Source organism: Microchirus variegatus (genome assembly GCF_963457635.1).
Source record: "Microchirus variegatus genome assembly, chromosome: 1".
In the NCBI taxonomy this organism is placed as follows: Eukaryota; Metazoa; Chordata; class Actinopteri; order Pleuronectiformes; family Soleidae; genus Microchirus; species Microchirus variegatus.
This window is the reverse complement of record NC_139802.1, coordinates 34,448,499-34,467,115: the sequence shown is the minus strand read 5'-3', so window position 1 is coordinate 34,467,115 and position 18,617 is coordinate 34,448,499. Positions and strand designations below refer to the sequence as shown.

Sequence of the window (18,617 nt, the reverse complement as noted above, 5' to 3'; positions counted from 1 at the left end):
TCCTCTTTTTGGAAATCAAAATATGGTCACCCTAATTGTATTCTTGGGCTCTGCAAGCGGTCTGAAAAAGCATGGAGTCGTGACGTAAGGATCCCGTCTCCTGAACAGCAGATCCTCCTGCCCAGGGTTTTAGTTTTCTTAGTTTTCACCGACAGAATTTGAGTGTTAAAAGGTCTCTGATCAAATAAAGAGTCCAACAATCTAATCGTAGTATTTGCTTTGAATTATGGTTTATTTTGTAATTAGACTGCCATGCGCTTCGGAATATGGAAAAATGAGTCTCGTCATTCATGTGCGGTGTGTTCCCCTGACACACCTGCTGTAGACCTTGAATAAGCGTTCCTCAGCTTACACAAACACCACGTGGTTGTGACGCACTCTTCTTTTATGCGCAGCACCATTCTCCACCTGGTACCAATCTGAGGCAGACTGCACAACGACATGGTGTAAAAATATATCGTGCTTTGGTAAGATGATACGTCTCTCCATGACTACATGGGTCCACGGGGGCCTCTGCCAATCCACAACACAAAACAACATGCTCAACATGATGTAACGTATCAGACTCGGAAACATTTTGTGTGTTTCATTCGCACGCAAATAATATTTTATATTCTATAAACTTATTTGAGCCATAATTATTCTTCTGGATATTCTTGTCATTCTTAATAGGCCACTCATTTCTGCTACACCAAAAACATTTTCACCAAAAGAATTCTGTGCAGCAGGCCATCACAGGAAGAGGCTGTAAATAGAGATATTGGATAGAAGAAAAATAGAAGCACACCCCCTGAGACTGTCGGCTCTGCCTGAGCTCATGTTGAAGTTCTACATCATAGGTTTACAACTACAACTACTCTGCTATGAAAAAGGTACGTAAATCAAAATCAACTCTGCAGTGAAGTAGCTTGTATTACGATTCATTTATACCTTTCTCTGCGATCGCTTCATGCTGCCAGTTGTGCCGGTTAAAGTGACATAACAACAACGTAGTACACATCATAAATGTAAAGCTTCAGAATCGATATGCTTTCTAAATATCATTTTTTAATTTTCAGTCTCTGTCTAATTTGTAACCCGCCATTGTTGTGGAAGTGTCACATTTTTGCGGTCGCTTGTGAGAATGTGTGACCAAGGATGCATCTATTTTGGCACATACATTCCAGATGAAATCAGATTACACGTACTTGCTGTGGGACATACAGATGCTGACAGCTTTTATTGTTTTGTTTTGTTTTTAGCGTCAGAACAAATGAAGGTTGAATTCACTAATCAACAACACTGAGGAGACTGGTTTGAATCCAGCTTGCAACGTCTAAATGATATAACTGATATACAAGTACGTTCAAAAACCTTTTTGGTAATGACTCCATTTGGATTTTTTGAAAATTGTGTTAATATTTGTGTTAATAATATTCGTCAAACGACCAAAGCTCTGTGCTCTATTGTAAACATCTCCGGCGTGTGGACTCAGCTTGTCCTTCAGTGCAGCAGGAATGTCACAAATGCAGGTCATGGGTGAAGAAGAACTGGTATTTTTCCGGTGTCTGTGCCACCAGCTCCCCTCCTGCAATCTTCCAAATCAGGGTGCATGTTTTAGAACCTCACTCTTCATCACCTCAGGCATCGGTACGTACAGTACTGTATGTCATGTTGTCCGAGGAGGACAAGACAAATAACAACAATAACAATAACAGCCACATTAGCATTTGCAGGTGTGTAGAACACACATACAAACATCTTCACTGTTGTTTCCTAAATGTTTGGCTGATAGTAAACCTTAGAACTGAGAGGATTTAGGCAGATTTTTTCCATTACTTACAATAAAGAGTGTCTTATGTCCCTTTTTTCAGCTGAGACAGTCTGATTTGAAAAAATCAAATAAAAAATCACTAATTGTATAAACAAAAAATGATTGTTCAGGCCGAGTTACAGATTTGTTTACATGTTAATGTAAAAGCTGAAAGAAGGCACCGGTGTATTGACAATGTAAAAAATGCATAAACTACTGTTCAAAAGTTACCTATGCAGGGTCACCTATACTATTTGTTTGTGTTTTCCATTAAAATTCACACTTTTAGTCATCAAAAGAGTTGCAAAATGAATAGAAAATATAGAAATAATTTCAAAATTTCAGCTGTGCTAACATAACTGCACAAGGGTTTTCAAGGGTTTTCTAATCATCCAATAGCCTTCTAACGCGATTAGCAAACACAATGTACCATTAGAACACTGGAGAGATGGTTGCTGGAAATGGGCCTCTATACACCTATGTACATATTCCATTAAAAACCAGACGTTTGCAGCTAGAATAGTCGTTTACCACATTAACAATGTATACAGTATATTTCTGATTAATTTAATTTTATAGTCTTATATATAGTATAAAATAAAGGACAGTTTTAAGTGACCCCAAAGTCTGTTAGTCTGGAGTCTGTTACTTGGATGATCAAACACACCAGACTTTCTTTTATCAGTTAAGTAAAGTAACAACAGGAGGCTTTTCAGTAAATATTGACATTTACATGGGCGTCCCCCGCAGATAAGATAATAACCTCACCTAAGTAAGAGCTAGGGGCATAGTGGGTCTAATTTAAGGCTTTAAAATACTTAGGTTGCTTATTCTGAATTGAGGTTATTTGATTATTTGGCAATGTTTACAGTTTATTAGTCACACACACACACGTATATACAACATATAACTGTGTTTTTATTTTGCAGGTACTAACCTGAAAAAACACCAGGATGCAGCTGCACCTAAGCAAATGTGATGGAACCTGAGAAGCAAGATACACTGAGTCACAATCTTTAGCAACCCTGTTGACTATTGGCTTGAGCAGTTTCAACAAGAAGTCCCAATGGACCAGTCATTCTTTTGCACAGATGACCAAAAACAGTCACCAGCACCTCTCACAGAGAGTCAGACAGAGAATCTAGACACTCGTGCACACAGTGTAACACACGTGTTACACAGTCCTGCAGAAACCATACCATCTCCTCTCAGTGCAGATGCAGGGACTGTGCCAGCTTTCTCAGACCCCATTGATAAATCCACTATAATAAATGGTTCCACATGTCTCTCTTGTGAGAAAAGCACCAACTTGGACTGCTTAAGGCATTCACCATCCAGTCATAGTGCGTCATATTATTTGTCACTTAGCTCAGAATCTGTGTCAACGGATAATAATCTTAGTGTTTATTCCTGCTCTGGCACAACAGAATCTGCATTGCCTCTTTTACCTCATCAGCCTCATGACCTTATCTTGCTACCAGCTGACACTTTATCAGAGTTTTACATTAAACAAAAGTCCCCCCTGTCCTTTCCTCTCAATCAAGACAATACTTCACTTGGGGCTGAGTCATCTATTTCTGCAGATTTAATGGAACGTCCACCATCACCTCACCCAGATAGTTCAGAGAGTGACACAGCTATAGCACCTGTGTCGAGCCTTTACATCTTCGAAAGTGAAACACAGGACTTCGATGTAGCCCCCCGTGAGATTCAACGTCCAGATTTCCAGTCATTGTCACAAATAGAAGCAACACAGACACGTCATGAGAGTGATTCACACAATGTCCTGATGAGTGACTCAGCAGACGTCCTGACAAAGAGTCATCACAACTTTCCTGAGGAACAAGCAACGGTCTATGAGTCAGACTTGAGACAACGCGCAGGGCTGGGACCACCTGTTGCAAATGCCTGTGGTGAGCGCTTGATGTCAGTAAATGGTGAGAGAGGAGGGAAAGCAGAGGTCAGAGCTGTCTCCCCCCAAGTACGACCATGTGACAGCCCTGAGGAGCTTTGGCTGGATGCATGTCAGTATCTGGCAGGTGAAGATACAGTAGATGTGGATGTTTTGGACAGGAGGAGCCATTCTGTGACGCAAGGAGAACTCTCAGTAACCAGTGACTTATCTTTCCTTTGTGGAGAGACACAAGAGTCAAGTTGCAAAGCTGAAGGTTGTGAGGGGATTGGCTGGCCCTGTGAATACACTAGAGGCTGTGGGCCACTGGTTGAGAGGCTGCCATCAGTGGACAGCTGGAAAAGTGCATTGTCAGACTGGACCGCAATCATTGTGGCTCCATCAGAAGACATCACACCTGCTTTTGCAGAGCTTGGCACTGAGATTGATGCATTGACACAGGCACTAGCAGAGGTTATCACTGATACAGAGAAGCAGACATCTATAGAAGGACGAAATCAGAAAACAGCTAAGTGGTCACAATCACAGTCCGCCATGGGCATTCTGGATCAGCCTCCAGAAGCACAAAATGTCACTGAGAGCTCCATCCTCGCTGAACAGGACAGTTTCTCTTCACTCCTCAGAGCTACAGGACCTGAGCTTCAAGACACAGTGAGCTCCCACAGCACAGAGGCTTTGTGTGACCACCTACAAGAAGGAGAAAAGAAGGCAGAAGAAATCCAAAACAGCCAGTCTGGATCCTTGACATATTCCATTCACCCACTGTCACCCTTGGGTTCATCTAGTGCTACCGTGGGATCTCCTGGAGGATACAGTACTGACTTAGATCTCCCCCACTTTGATGGATATGTTGACTTGGACACAGACATTTTCATGAGTAAAGAAGAGCCAGTCATACTAAATATAACAGAGGATTCAGATTTGGAGGAACAAAACGCACCTGTATGGCTCGTGATAGGAGAGGTAAGATCATCTGCATGAACTCTTTTGGCAGATGCTTGTGATCTGTTTGGTGAGGAAAAACATTGAAATAGCAGGATATTTCATAACTAATCTTGGGAATGTTTTTTTAAACTTTAAAAAAAAAAACATTTTAACATTTGCATGTGCCTCGCCACACACACTCCAAAACATACAACACATTGTCTTACATGCTTGTGTGGACAAGAGCAGTGGGAAGATTCACCCTTTATCAGTGATGCTGACCAACAGATGAATGAGCCAAGCTCTTTGAAAACACAGCCAGGATGTTATGAGACATTCCTCCTCCTCCCCTTGCCAATGTTGTGATGCCTACAGCCAGACAGAAGGTCCATGGAATACATCGTACATTGACATACAGGGATGTCAGTCACAACGTGACACTCACGAGTATTGTCGCCTCGCATTGGATTGGAGCCACTCAGTTTGCACCCAAGGACTTCCACTCAGGCTTGATTCTGTATCACTGGATAAGTCCTTTGGCTCCCATCTCAAAAGTCTGACAGCTGTGTGAGCTGGAGAAAACAGGGGTGCATGAGAGGAGAACTTCAGATGGAAAGAAATGGCTTCTAATTATAGCTGAGAGTTCAATGATAATAGCATGCATCTGTGGCATGTCATGGGTGGTGGGGTGAGAGGACAGCACAGCTGAGGACTGAAACATGACCCCTCTCTCTCTCTTTTTTTTGTACACCCCCCTTTAACACACCCATCCCCACTGCATCTCCTTTAAAAACCCCACACCAGGATCCTGACAGGTCCACAGGCCAAGAGAGATGACTTTTGATAGGCGTTGGTGCACGCAATAAAGCAGGAGATCCTGTCTATTACAGTGGCACTGTAAGGGCCATTTGCATGCAGGACATATGGACTGTGGGATTGGACACAGAGGCATGGTGTTTTTTAGGCATCTGATTCGTGGCTGTATAGAAAGGTATGTGTTGACCAGACAGATTAAAAAAGTGCATGGGATTGTAACTGCAATTTCTTTTAAATTGTTGTGTTTTCGTGTTGATTATATTAGTGATGAGATCGGCAGTTCATTTGAGTGTACTGAATCACTAGAATCGGTTCATTAAATGATTTGTTCGAAAGATTCATTCACCGAATCGTTCAGTGCTTTCGAACGAATCACTCATGACCGACACAACAGTAGATTATATTAGTATTGTAAGTATGGAATTATTAGATCATTTACAGTCTGAAACTCGAATAGGCTGATATCCAAGCATTCAAAGTTCTTGTTCGTGAATTGTCTCTGAAAGCTGTAATTAACTGTCTCTTTCATTATCAGACCTCCGCAGATGGACTGTGTGAAGTGACAAATGAACACAGTCCAGCTTCAGTGGACAAGCAGAAGGCTAAAAGGAGCTGTGGATCAAACAGGGTTGATGGTGGAACAACCGTACCCTCAGCAGACCCTCGTTTCCTTAGCACGCACACTCTGACAAACTTACACGTGCAAGGTGTAGACACACAACCTGGCTTGCGTGTTGATGTCCACAAGCACGAGTTGCCTGACACTTTAACAGACCTTGATGGAACTTGCCAGGTGGAGCCACAGTGGGGGAGTCCCAAGTTTATTATGCCCATAGCTCCACTCAGTACCAGCTCGTCTCTTGGATGTCAGAAAGGCAGCAGTTTGGAAAGCGATCAAATTTTTGCTAAAAGGTCTCTCAATGACAACAGAGGCCCAACTTGTGATCACATACGACCCTGCCTTCTCTGGCCAACCTCGGGTGGAATTAATGATAAACCACCCTCGGAAGGTTACAAGGAGCCGATTCAAAACAAAGAAAATACAATAGACTCTACTGCGAAATACGAGCAGAAAGTGTCTCCTGACTGAGAGAAAAACAATAATTGAGGAGATTAATGCTCTCAGTAGAGGAATCTCAAACTTGGCTGTTGCTGCTGCTGATCATTCCATCATCTTGGAGAAAAGCCGTATTGCAATCATCACATTAGACATAAATGACCCATTTGTCTCCAGGCCTGCAAAGCCTGTCACAGCTGTTCCATCTGAGGAGCCTCAACCAAAGCAGACAATAGCCGAAAAGATGCCTCACAAAAGTCACAAGCACACCTTGGACAACAAGACACGCTCCAAGAAGGACAAATCAGCAGGTCATCATCATAATGCACAGGCCTCCAAGAAACAGGAGAATGTATGTAATGTTTCAGGTAAGCAGACCTGCAAACAGCAAGAAGTTTTTCCTATTACTGGTGAAAAGTGTGTCATTGAGAACGTACCAGCTGAATGTGAAGACCCTCCAGCTATATTTGGGGCTGAGACCAGTAAGCCAGCAGAGAAAGCTCCAAGCAAAACTCATGGCAAAAAGAAAAAAAAACATGTGCAGGATGCAACAGCCCAAAAGAACGTAGGGGCGCTACTAGTTGATGAAGAGAATGGAGCAAAACCAAAGACTGCAAAAGGAAGAATTGATATGTTTGAGGCTAAACTGGGTTCTAAAGCTGAGAAAACTCAAAAAGACAGAAGTCCGTTAGATGTGGCCGGGGGGGGAAACAGGCAACTAGAAGCTAAAGCTCCCCAGGCAGAAAAACCTGTGCATCACACTGATCATAAAGACCAACAGCCAAAAAACTTTACCAGTCCTCTTAAAGATGACATTATTAAAAGACGACGAATTTCAGAGGACAAGTTTGGGAAGTTTGGGAAGATTCTTAACGTTTTGGAGTCTAAACTACCAAAGCCAGATGTTCAAATCAAGGGGAAGACAGAGGAGTCCAAGGTGGATGAGGCAACTCGGAAAAAGGCATACAGTGAAGTAGTCAAGCAGAAAATACCACCGAAGGAAGGTAAGGCGCATGCATTGAGCAAGTTATCTTCTGCATGCTATCAACATAGTCAACACTATAGTATGAACGCACAAATACTTCAGCACATGAGAAAAGCACATGATAATGTCTGCAGACCCTAAGGTGGTGCAGCTCATCCAGGCAGTGCCGGTGAACGGAGACCCCCAGAGTCTGTGCCTGTGGTGTCAGTTTGCTGCTGTCTTCTCTGACTACACTGTAACTTGGAGCAGAGAGGGCACTGTCCTCGCTGACATCAAGAGAAGGTATTGACTTTTGCACAAATGGGTGAATGGCAAAACTGTAGTGTAAAGCAGCTTTGAGTGGTCATCAAGACTAGAAAAGCACTGTATAAATACAGACCATTTACCATTATTGCATATATAACAATAGCCTTAGGACAAGCCTTTCATACTGGATGTACCTCAGACAACAGCCAGCTCAGACAAACCAGCCACAGCAGGTGTTTTGTGTTTTGAAGCAGAAGGAAAAAGGTAAGGTCTTCTGGTATCCGAATACCCTGTACCCCCCTCCTTCATTGACCCCCTAAATGTTCATTAGTACATTTGTACAACATTTCCTCTGGCCAGAAGCGATGAAAATAGTATGTACCAAATTTTGGCTTGCACATTTATATAAATAATTGTATATCATGATGTAAATAATTAAATGAAATTGAAAAGACACACATGTTGGTGAATTATTCATTTTGTGACACTGTCTTTTTATGAAGTACAGGGGATGAGAGCAGGGTGTCACTCACCATTTCCAACGCTTCTCACAAAGACTTGGGCAAGTATCAGTGTTGCCTCAGCAGCTTACACGGATCAGTCACCCTGGACTACCTGCTAACATATGAAGGTAAAAAAAAAAACAATAGCAATTGCTGACTATAAAAAAGGATTTAGAAACTGTGTGTTCAACTCAGTTTAAGGTATCAAATAACAAACCTGTATCTTTTCACAGTGCTCAGTGAGATCGTCATTCCTCCATCTCCAAACACAATCCCATGTGAGTTGCAATCTTAGAATAAGATGTGGAGAATCAAATTAGTTTGCCTCTATTTGTTCTGATGAACAATGAAACAAGGTAACATTATTTGTGGAACAGTATTGTGTGAACTCATCTTACAATGGTTTGAAAGTTATATTTAAATGTACTGCAGTTTTAATATTTCAAGCTCCAGTGTGTAACTTTGTTTGCCAAAACACTACCCAGTGTCTGCAGTCTCACACCCTAATGAAATATTGTCTATTTCCCAGCTGCTCCTGTGGAGATGGGATGTGAGGAAGAGGATGCCCTCTGTTCCAGGCTGATGTTCAAAGATGATTTCCTATCTGACCAATACTTTGGAGATAACCATCCTGTGAGCATCCTCACTGAAAAGGTCCACTTTGGGGAAGATATAAGGGCTTCATGAGAAATTGTTCCACCTCCTTCATTGACCAGTTCAAAGCTTTGCATCAGTGCAACATGTACTGTGAGATCCTGGGCCTCGCTTCCCTTCAGCCTAAAGCCAAAAAGCCCACGTCTGCGTCTAAAAACAAAGCCCAACGTCCTGCTGCACCCAAGAAGAAGACCTTTGGGCCAACAGTGAAGGGCAAGTTATAACTGAAAGGGGAGTTTATGGGGTTGGACAAAGGCTTTGGTTATTAATTCAGAATTGTGAAGTTACAATCAGTTCACCACTGCCTTTGAAAAGAGTAAATATTGCAAATTAAAAGTGTTGTGTCACGGTTGTTGTTGTGTCTCATTCTGCATTATCATCTCATCACCTGGTGTTCTGAAGAAGAAGGAAGACTGACTAAAACGACTACATCACAACTACAGGGCAAATTGCAGGGAGAGTTCAACTTTCAAATTTGAATACAACTTAAACAATATTTTATTCTGTGTTTTGAAATCATTCCTGTTTGCATTGTTATTTGTATTAAACAATGTTTGCACTACTGAAAAATATGGTTTTGTTTATTTTCTTCTTGAAATGGAGTTAAAATTCCGGTAACCAGTAGCTTATATGTAATGCCAGAATTACACACTGCCATGTTCTTCCTGCTGCTCCACCCTCTCTCTACACCTGCTGTGACTTCCCATTGGTCTAAAAGCCAATCAGTCTTATGGACTCGTCACATTAGCAAACTTTCAATCTGTTTAACACGTGTATGTAACATTGCTTAATAGACCAGATATTTTTTGATATGAAATAGTAGGACAAACACAGGCTTAAGAGAGCCAGGCTCATGCTCCTTTTCAAATATAAGAGTAGGTCACATTAAATACTTAAGACTGTGGAAGATGTTTTTGTCCTAAAAATCCATCAAATATCCACCAAATCACTATATTATCTCAAGGTCGTGCACATAGTAAGACAAGCACCTTTACAATATTATACAGAGAAGAGAAACCCAACAGTTCACGCAATAAGTAAGCACTATAGGCATCAGAATCACTCAAAGATATGCAGCATCTGCCTCGACCGGTTGGGGTGAAAGGAAAAGTGGGAGACAATCAAGAGGTGGGGGACAGAAAGGGGAAGGAAAAAGGGAAAGAGAGAGGCAAGGTAGAGACAGAAGAGAGAGACCAGGATGTGTTGAGACCTTTTGCACAACATCAACACCAAGCACCAGAAAGCAGCAACAGTGACAGTTATTGGCACACCATGTGGTGACAAATAAAACTGCAAAACCCAAGATTCACTGAGTTATGTTCATGCTCTTAGAACTTTGTCTAAGATAACATACAACATAAGACAACAACATAACTCTCTCAGACACACTGCAATTTCATTTGTAAATTTGACAAAAATATAATTCACTCCTGCTTAGCATCACAGTTTATAATTTCAACAAGCTAAACATTTTGGTTCCTCTATTGTGTTGCTGAATAGAATACAATACAATGCAATGCAATACAATACAAATCAATACAATACAGTTGAAATTGTATAATTATTAGTTTTTATTTTATAATACATACCTCCGGATGCTAACGTTAGCAAAGCTCTCGCTAGCCTGCTTAAAACAATGAACACACAGCTGCGCGCGCACCCACATGGAGTTCACATTATAGCTGGGGATTTTAATCAGGCGAACCTTAAGACGGTTCTTCCGAAATTTTTTCAGCACGTTAAGTGTCCAACCAGGGGTGCAAATACACTGGATCATGTTTATTCTAACATCGAGCATGCATACAGAGCCATACCACAACCTCATCCAGGCCAGTCAGATCACCTCTCTCTGCTCCTTACCCCGGCATACACCCCTCTCAGGAGGAGAACTACACCTCTCAAAAAGACTGTTACAACCTGGCCGGACGATGCACTCTCTCAGCTACAGGACTGTTATGCGAACACTCAGTGGGATGTATTTGAACACCAGGACCTGGCAGAGCACACAGAAGCAGTACTGGCATACATCAGGTACTGCATTGGGAACGTCACTGTGGAAAAAAGCATTCGGGTTTTTCCCAACCAGAAACCCTGGATGATCAGCCAGGTCCGAATGCTGCTCAGGAAGCGTGACAGGGTTAGTTAGGTGACAGGGAACTGTACAGTGCCTCCAGAGCAGACCTGAAGAGAGGAATCAAGGATGCTAAGTCGGCCTACAGGAAGAGGATAGAGGACCACCTCTCTGATAACAACCCACGACAGGTGTGGCAAGGCATACAGCATATCACAAACTTCAGGGGCTGTAACATCACACCTGGGAACCCAGACGCCTCGCTGGCAGAGGAGCTGAACTGCTTCTTCGCAAGATTCGAGAAAACTGAGCCCCATACAGCCTCACCACCTCTGCAGCCACCAGCACCCAGCACCGTCACACTGACTGTACAGGATTCTGAAGTGAGACGGGTGCTAAGAGCAGTAAACCCAAGGAAGGCAGCTGGCCCGGACGGGATACCAGGGAAGGTGCTCAAAGCCTGTGCAGACCAGCTCTCACAAGTTTTCACCCGCATCTTCAACCGTTCCCTGTCTCAAGCCACCATCCCATCCTGCCTGAAGACAGCTACAATCATTCCCGTGCCCAAGAAATCATCCACAGACAGCCTCAACGACTACCGCCCAGTCGCCCTAACACCGGTCATCATGAAGTGCTTTGAGAGGCTGGTTCTTCACCACATCAAAGACAGCCTTCCTCAGACCTTCGATCCACATCAGTTTGCTTATAGAGCAAACAGATCCACGGAGGATGCCATAGCCATAGCTCTCCACACTGCGCTGAGCCACCTGGAGCACCAGGGGAGCTATGTGAGGCTACTCTTCATTGATTACAGCTCAGCCTTCAACACAATCATCCCGGACATTCTGGTCAGTAAACTTGTGGATTTAGGCCTCCACACACACACCTGCTCATGGATAAAAGACTTCCTCACGAACCGTCCACAGACTGTTAAACTTGGTGACCACATCTCCTCCACCCGCACACTCAGCACCGGCTCTCCACAGGGGTGTGTGCTGAGCCCACTACTGTACTCCCTCTACACCCATGACTGTAGCCCAACCCACCTTGGTAACACCATCGTCAAGTTCGCAGACGACACCACTGTGGTTGGACTAATCTCAGGGGGAGATCAGTCTTCTTACAGGGATGAGATCCTGAAGTTGACAACGTGGTGTTCAGCGAACAACCTGGCACTGAATGCCACAAAGACAAAGGAAATCGTCATCGACTTCAGGAGGCACCGCGCAGACCCAGCTCCCCTCTACATCAACGGTGTCTGTGTAGAGAGGGTCCAGACCTTCAAGTTCCTAGGCACCGTCATCTCGGCTGACCTCTCCTGGACCCCGAACATCACGGAGATCACCAAGAAGGCCCAACAACGCCTGTACTTCCTGAGAGTGCTCAGGAAAAACAACCTGGATGAGAAGCTGCTGGTGAACTTCTACCGCTCTTCCATAGAGAGCCTGCTGCTGTACTGCATCACAGTGTGGTACGCCAGCTGCACTGAAGCAGACAGGAAGGGTCTTCAGAGAGTCATCAACGCAGCACAGAGGATCATCGGCTGCACTCTCCCCTCCCTAAAGGACATTTACCACTCTCGCTGCCTGAACAGAGCGAGGAACATTGTTAAGGACAGTTCCCACCCCGGCTTTCATCTGTTCGACATGCTGCCCTCTGGCAGACGCTACAGGTGTGTCCGAGCTCGGAAAAAAAGACTGAAGGACAGCTTCTTCCCCAGAGCCATAACCACACTGAACATGGACATGCACTGACCATCCTACCTCTACCACATACTCTCACACATTCTGGCATGTGCAATACTCTACATTTCAGGCTGAAATGCTTATTTATTTAATAATTTACCCCACACTATGCAATACTTATATACTGTGCACTACTTATATTGTATATACAGATTTTTATCCTGCTTAAATTACATTCCAAACTGTGCAATATCTATATTTTTAAATGGTACCCTGCTAAACTCACTTTCATACTGTGTAATATTATATTTCTATTTTTATATACTGCAAAATTACATTTCATTCTATGATATTTATATTCTATATGCTTCTAAAATCACATCTCACACTTTGATATTTATATTTCTATATTTCATATACTGAAAAAAAATTACATTTCATACTGTGGAAATAGTCTTATTTATTATTTTTTTATACCCTGCTATGGGTCACGTCTCATAGAAATGCACTTTTTATATTTAAACCCTGCTATAGACCTGCTATTTCATACTGTGCAATAAGAATTGATGGCTGTTTATCCATTTAATGTAGTACGCTGAAACTGAAGACCCACCTCACGTTAACTAGGGTCACTTTTTTTTTAATGTCCTTTTTGACCCATACTCTGGTTGTTGTTGTTGTTGTTGTTGTTGTTAATGTTCTTCGTTTTTAGCTGTATGCACTTTCAAGGTGAAGTCAAGTAAATCTCGTTGTACAACTGTATGATGACAATAAAGGCATTCTATTCTATTCTAATATACAGTGAGATAACCCTGGTCAAAGAATTTTTGAAAACATGACATAAAAACAGAAACAGAGACTGCCACAGACATCAGTGGAAAACCTGAATAGGCTGTTTACTATGAGAGGCCGTTGTTACATCATACTCACAAAACACTATCATAGTCTCTCACAAACGATATCATAGTCACATACATTTATGACCATACTCTCTCACAAACACTATCCTACTCACTGTTTGTGAGAGAGTATGATAGTAAGTGTGCGCGACTATACTAGTGTTTGTGAGAGAGCATGATATAACATGTGAGCGTAAGACTGAATTATTTCTCAAACGGCCTCTCATAGTTTACTGTGTAGGCCCAGGGAAAGTTACTTGATCTGGTGGTTTTATAGGAACTGTCAGGCTTGCATCGTAATTACCATAATCATGGTCATCATCATTTATGACTGATAGTTTCAGTTAACACATGAAATGCTGTCTGTAGCCCTCAAATGTGGCAATCTGATCAAAGGCTTTTCCCATGTGACCCGCCATGGACAAAGGGGGCGCAAGGGCCAAGGCAAAACGAGTAAAACATAAAAATAAAAAAAATTGAATCATTTATATTTGAATTTGAATCACTAAACTTGAATAATTGCATTAAAAAAAACTGAATTTGAATCACATCATTTGAATTTGTATTGTTTAATTTGAATTATTGCATTGAAAAACTGAATCTGAATAGTATAATTTGAAACTGAATTATTCAAATTCAACACTCCATATCTCTTCACATTCGATTCTCACGATTCAAATTCAGTTCTCACAATTCAGATTCAAATTACTGCGACAGACATCCAGTTAGTTCAAGGATGAAGGAAGAACAATCGAGTGCAGATACAGGATAATCGCTTTGGTTTTTCGCCAGAACACAGCAGCAGAGAAAACAACCCTCCCCAACAATCATTGGAGGCGAGAAATTAGTAATTTGGAATTCAAAAATGTGGTTTGTGTATTAAGATGTGATGTATTTATAGTTTGGCAGCGACTTTGTAGGAGGTGATCAGCTCCATCTCAGCGGACGCTCAGTTAGTGCAGTGCCCGGCACAGAGCAGCCTTATCTCGGCCTGCCCTGTTGAAACGATCCGCTGGCTCAGACAGCTCCGTCATTAAATATTTGGTGTGCTCGATAGATATGTTGTTGACGCGTTACTTTCTTTTCTAATGTAAACGTTTTGACCTGACAGTTTGAAAGTCTGTATAGTATGAATGTTTTATTTATTTTAACTTTTAATGTCAGCTGAGATTGGCACAGCACCCCCGCAACCCTTAATGAAGCTTATCAGAATCATCAGAATCAGAATCAGAATACTTTATTAATCCCCGGGGGGAAATTGTTTTTGTTCCAGATGCTCTGTGCAAAGTAAGAAGAAATACAGCATGAGGAAACAAGAGCTAGATATACAGATGTAAATAAAATAAAATATGTAAATAAAATAAAATAAAATAAGACAGTGAAATAGACAATAAGCTAAATGAAATAAAATAAACAATACAATAAACAATGTAGACAATCTGGAAATATATACAATATACAGAGAATGTAAGTATAAACAAATGAAAGTTAGATGAGAATGGGTAATTATTGTTTGTCTGTTGTTTGTTTGTTTATTTATTTATAAAGAGTCTGATCATCAGAGGGAGGAGTTGTAAAGATTTATGGCCACAGGCAGAAATGACTTCCTGTGGCGCTCTGTGGTGCATTTAGGAGCGATCAGTCTCTGGCTGAAGGTGCTCCTCTGTTTGACCAGAGCGTTGTGGAGAGGGTGAGAGTCATGCTGTAGTATCGCCCTCACCTTTGACAGCATCCTTCTGTCTGACACTGCTGTCAAAGTGTCCAGCTCCATTCCCACAACGTCACTGGCCTTCCTGAGCAGCTTATTGAGTCTGTTGGCATCTGCTACTCTCAGTCTGCTGCCCCAGCACACAACAGCAAACAGAACAGCACTGGCCACCACAGACTCATAAAACATCCTCAGCATTGTCCGGCAGATGTTAAAGGAGCGGAGCCTCCTCAGAAAATAGAGGCGGCTCTGTCCCTTCTTGTAAAGGACTTCAGTGTTCTTAGTCCAGTCCAGTTTATTGTCAATGAACACTCCCAGGTATTTATAATGTTCAACAGTGTCCACATTATGCCCCTGGATGGAAAGTGGGGTCGCTGGTGTCCTCTTCCTCCTCAGATCCACCACCAGCTCTTTGGTTTTTGTGGTGTTGAGCTGCAGGTGGTTCAGCTCACACCATGAGACAAAGTTGTCCACCACAGCCCTGTACTCAGCCTCCTCACCCTTAGTGATACATCCAACCACAGCAGAGTCATCAGAAAACTTCTGGAGATGACAAGACTCTGTCTTGTAGCTGAAGTCTGTGGTGTAAAGGGTGAAGAGGAAAGGAGAGAGGACAGTCCCTTGTGGGGCCCCAATGTTGCTGACCAATACATCTGACACACAGTGCCGCTAGCGCACGTACTGTGGTCTACCAGTGAGGTAGTCAACAATCCAGGACACAAGGGGAGGGTCCACCAGCATCGTCGTCAGCTTGTCACCCAGTAGGGCAGGCCTGATGGTATTGAAAGCACTGGAGAAGTCAAAGAATGTGACCCTCACAGTGCTCCCCGGCTTGTCCAGGTGGGCGTAGGCACGATTCAGCAGGTAGATGAGGGCATCCTCAACTCCTATCCGGGGCTGATAGGCGAACTGGAGGGGATCCAGATGCGACCTGACCATAGGCCTGAGCTGCTCCAGCACGAGTCTCTCCAGAGTCTTCATGATATGTGACGTCAGTGCCACCGGTCGGTAGTCAGAGAAAGCAGTGGGCTGCTGCGTCTTTGGCACAGGAACGAGGCAGGACGTCTTCCATATCACAGGGACCTTCTGGAGACTCAGACTCATGTTGAAGACATGGTGAAGCACTCCACAGAGCTGTTCAGCGCAGGTTTTGAGAACATGTGGCCTGACACCGTCAGGGCCTGCAGCCTTACCAGTGGGGAGTTTGCTCAGCTGTCTTCTTACATGAAGTGTTGTAAACAGTGGGCAGGCAGCATGGGAGCCAGAAGAGGTGTGAGAAGTGGGGGGTGGGTGTGAGGGGCTCAAAAAGTTAGATGAGGTGCTATCAGCAGGAGGAGGAGGAGGAGGGGGGGAGGTCATAAGTGTTGGTGGCTGCAGACAGTCAACAGGAGAACTAGCAGGGGCTGGGGCAGCAGTGTCAAACCTGTTGAAGAATAGATTTAATTCATTGGTCATAGCCAAGCTGCCATCAGCTCCACTGCCAGCGGGTCTGAAACCAGTGATGGTCCTCATACTACTCCAGACCTCCCTCGTGTTGTTCAGCTGGAGTTTCCTCTCCAGCTTCCTTCTGTAACTGTCCTTAGCCACTTTGATCTTATCATTCAGGTCCCTCTGAATGTCTCTCAGTTCCTCCCTGTTCCCACCTCTGAAAGCCCTCTTCTTCTGATTAAGTATGGCTTTGATGTCTTTTGTTACCCAGGGCTTGTTGTTTGGGTAACAACGCACAGTCCTTGCTGGGACAATGTTGTCCACACAGAAATTGATGTAGTCTGTAATGCACTCAGCAAGCCCATCTATGTCCTCTCCATGTGGCTCACAGAGTACATTCCAGTCAGTCACCTCGAAACAGCCCTGCAGTGCCTCATAGCAGTCCTCTGACCATGTCCTCACTGTCTTTGTGGTCACAGGCAGCCTCTTCACTAGAGGCACATAGCAGGGGGTGAGAATCACCAAGTTGTGATCTGATCTTCCCAGCGGGGGGAGAGACATGGAGGTGTATGCGTCCTTTACATTAACATACAGCAGGTCTTCTCCTCTCTGGTTTTACAGGTCACATACTGGGTGAATTTCGGGAGTGTTTTTTTAATGGAAACATGGTTGAAGTCACCCGAGATTATTATGAGAGCACTCGGGTGCGTAGTCTGTAGTCCAGCGACTGTAGTGTGGATGACGTCACATGTTGACGTCGGGTTAGCGGACGGGGGAATATACTCAGCAACTACAATGGCATGTGAGAATTCACGGGGTAGATAGTAAGGTCGGAGACCTACAGCTAACAGTTCAATATCCGGGCTGCAGATGCGGTCTTTTACGGTGATGTGACCAGGATTGCACCACCTGTTGTTCACGTACACAGCAAGCCCACCTCCTTTACGCTTACCGCTCGTAGCGCAGTCCCTGTCAGCCCGGACAGTGTGAAAACCCTCGGTGGAAACATTGTGGTCAGGAACATCCGCGTGTAGCCACGACTCCGAGAAAATCATCACGCTACACTGCCGGTATTCCTGATGACTCCGGGTTAGCGATGTCAGCTCGTCCATCTTATTCCCCAGTGATCTCACGTTGCCCATGATGAGAGATGGAAGACACGGCATGTATGTCTTCCTCTCCGTAAGTCGCCGATGTTTCGCTCCATTCCTCCGTCGTAGCGATCCTTTCCCTCTGCATCCCCGGTGTGTTTTCCTCCTAAGTTCAGCTGGGATGTCCTCCGTAACTGTAGCCAAGCCGGCCGGCTTCAGCGCCATCAGCTGATCCCGGGAGTAAACAAAGCGCTGTTGCTGAGCGACTGTCGAGCGGCAGAGTAAAAGGAGCGATTCCACCACGAACGAAACAACAAAAACTCTCCACATAAGCATGTTTAGAGAGGATGTAGCTTAATAAATAACTCAGTAAAAAACAGAACAAGTAAGATAAAGAAAATAAAGAGAAAAGTTGAAAACAAAGTTAAAGTAAGCAGGAGCGACTGGAACAGGCTGCATACGCCGCGACGCATGCGCACAACCGCATTAGCACAGCCACCCGCCATTCAAACAGTACGACACTGCTGTTCCAATTGAGGAGACGTGTTGTAGGATGTGCCTTAACACTAATGTGTAACTCTGTGCTAACTACTGTGCAATCAGCTAATAAAGCCAAATTCTCTTCAGCTAAATACGGCCTGTCATGTGTGTGCCATCAGGAGATAAAGCAGGAAAGGTTAACAGACGAATTCATTAATAATGTGTTCATCTTGATTTCAAACTACAAGAGCTGCCACGAACGGCTTCATTAACCACTGGCTGTAGCTCTATCCTACCGGTAAGTTTGACTTTACGTTAGTTTGTTTACTTGACTGGACTTTTTAAGGAGCTATTGGTTAGCAGATG

The 18,617-nt window shown here is 43.6% G+C and overlaps 2 protein-coding genes across 5 annotated transcripts; both read left to right on the top strand.

Annotated features, from left to right (window-relative positions):
• Window positions 1-436: 436 nt before the first annotated feature.
• On the top strand, window positions 437-6,536 carry LOC310928548 (uncharacterized protein). Of its 4 annotated transcripts, none has more exons than XM_083891121.1 (3): window positions 437-552; window positions 673-4,667; window positions 5,980-6,536. In XM_083891121.1, the coding sequence occupies exons 2-3, from the start codon at window positions 2,859-2,861 to the stop codon at window positions 6,532-6,534; spliced, it is 2,364 nt and encodes a 787-aa protein (XP_083747247.1). In that variant the 5' UTR covers window positions 437-552; window positions 673-2,858; the 3' UTR covers window positions 6,535-6,536. The 4 variants fall into 4 exon arrangements, 3 of the variants coding, with proteins under 3 accessions (XP_083747247.1, XP_083747246.1, XP_083747248.1); XM_083891120.1 differs by lacking the exon at window positions 437-552 and having other exon boundaries at window positions 723-872; window positions 2,722-4,667; XM_083891122.1 differs by lacking the exon at window positions 437-552 and having other exon boundaries at window positions 798-872; window positions 1,242-4,667.
• LOC310928566 (alpha-protein kinase 2-like) lies at window positions 6,536-9,453 on the top strand. Its single transcript, XM_083891156.1, has 5 exons — window positions 6,536-7,505; window positions 7,621-7,768; window positions 8,236-8,363; window positions 8,469-8,513; window positions 8,765-9,453. The coding sequence occupies exons 1-5, from the start codon at window positions 6,746-6,748 to the stop codon at window positions 8,920-8,922; spliced, it is 1,239 nt and encodes a 412-aa protein (XP_083747282.1). The 5' UTR covers window positions 6,536-6,745; the 3' UTR covers window positions 8,923-9,453.
• The last annotated feature ends 9,164 nt before the right edge of the window (window positions 9,454-18,617 follow it).

Excerpts from the sequence above, each read along its gene's own strand:
- LOC310928548 (XM_083891121.1), top strand. The coding sequence starts at position 2,859 with ATGGACCAGTCATTCTTTTGCACAGATGACCAAAAACAGTCACCAGCA. Across the intron at positions 4,668-5,979 it reads TATGGCTCGTGATAGGAGAG|ACCTCCGCAGATGGACTGTG; the intron begins GTAAGATCATCT and ends TTTCATTATCAG.
- LOC310928566 (XM_083891156.1), top strand. The coding sequence starts at position 6,746 with ATGCCTCACAAAAGTCACAAGCACACCTTGGACAACAAGACACGCTCC. Across the intron at positions 7,769-8,235 it reads CTCGCTGACATCAAGAGAAG|TACAGGGGATGAGAGCAGGG; the intron begins GTATTGACTTTT and ends CTTTTTATGAAG. Across the intron at positions 8,514-8,764 it reads ATCTCCAAACACAATCCCAT|CTGCTCCTGTGGAGATGGGA; the intron begins GTGAGTTGCAAT and ends TCTATTTCCCAG.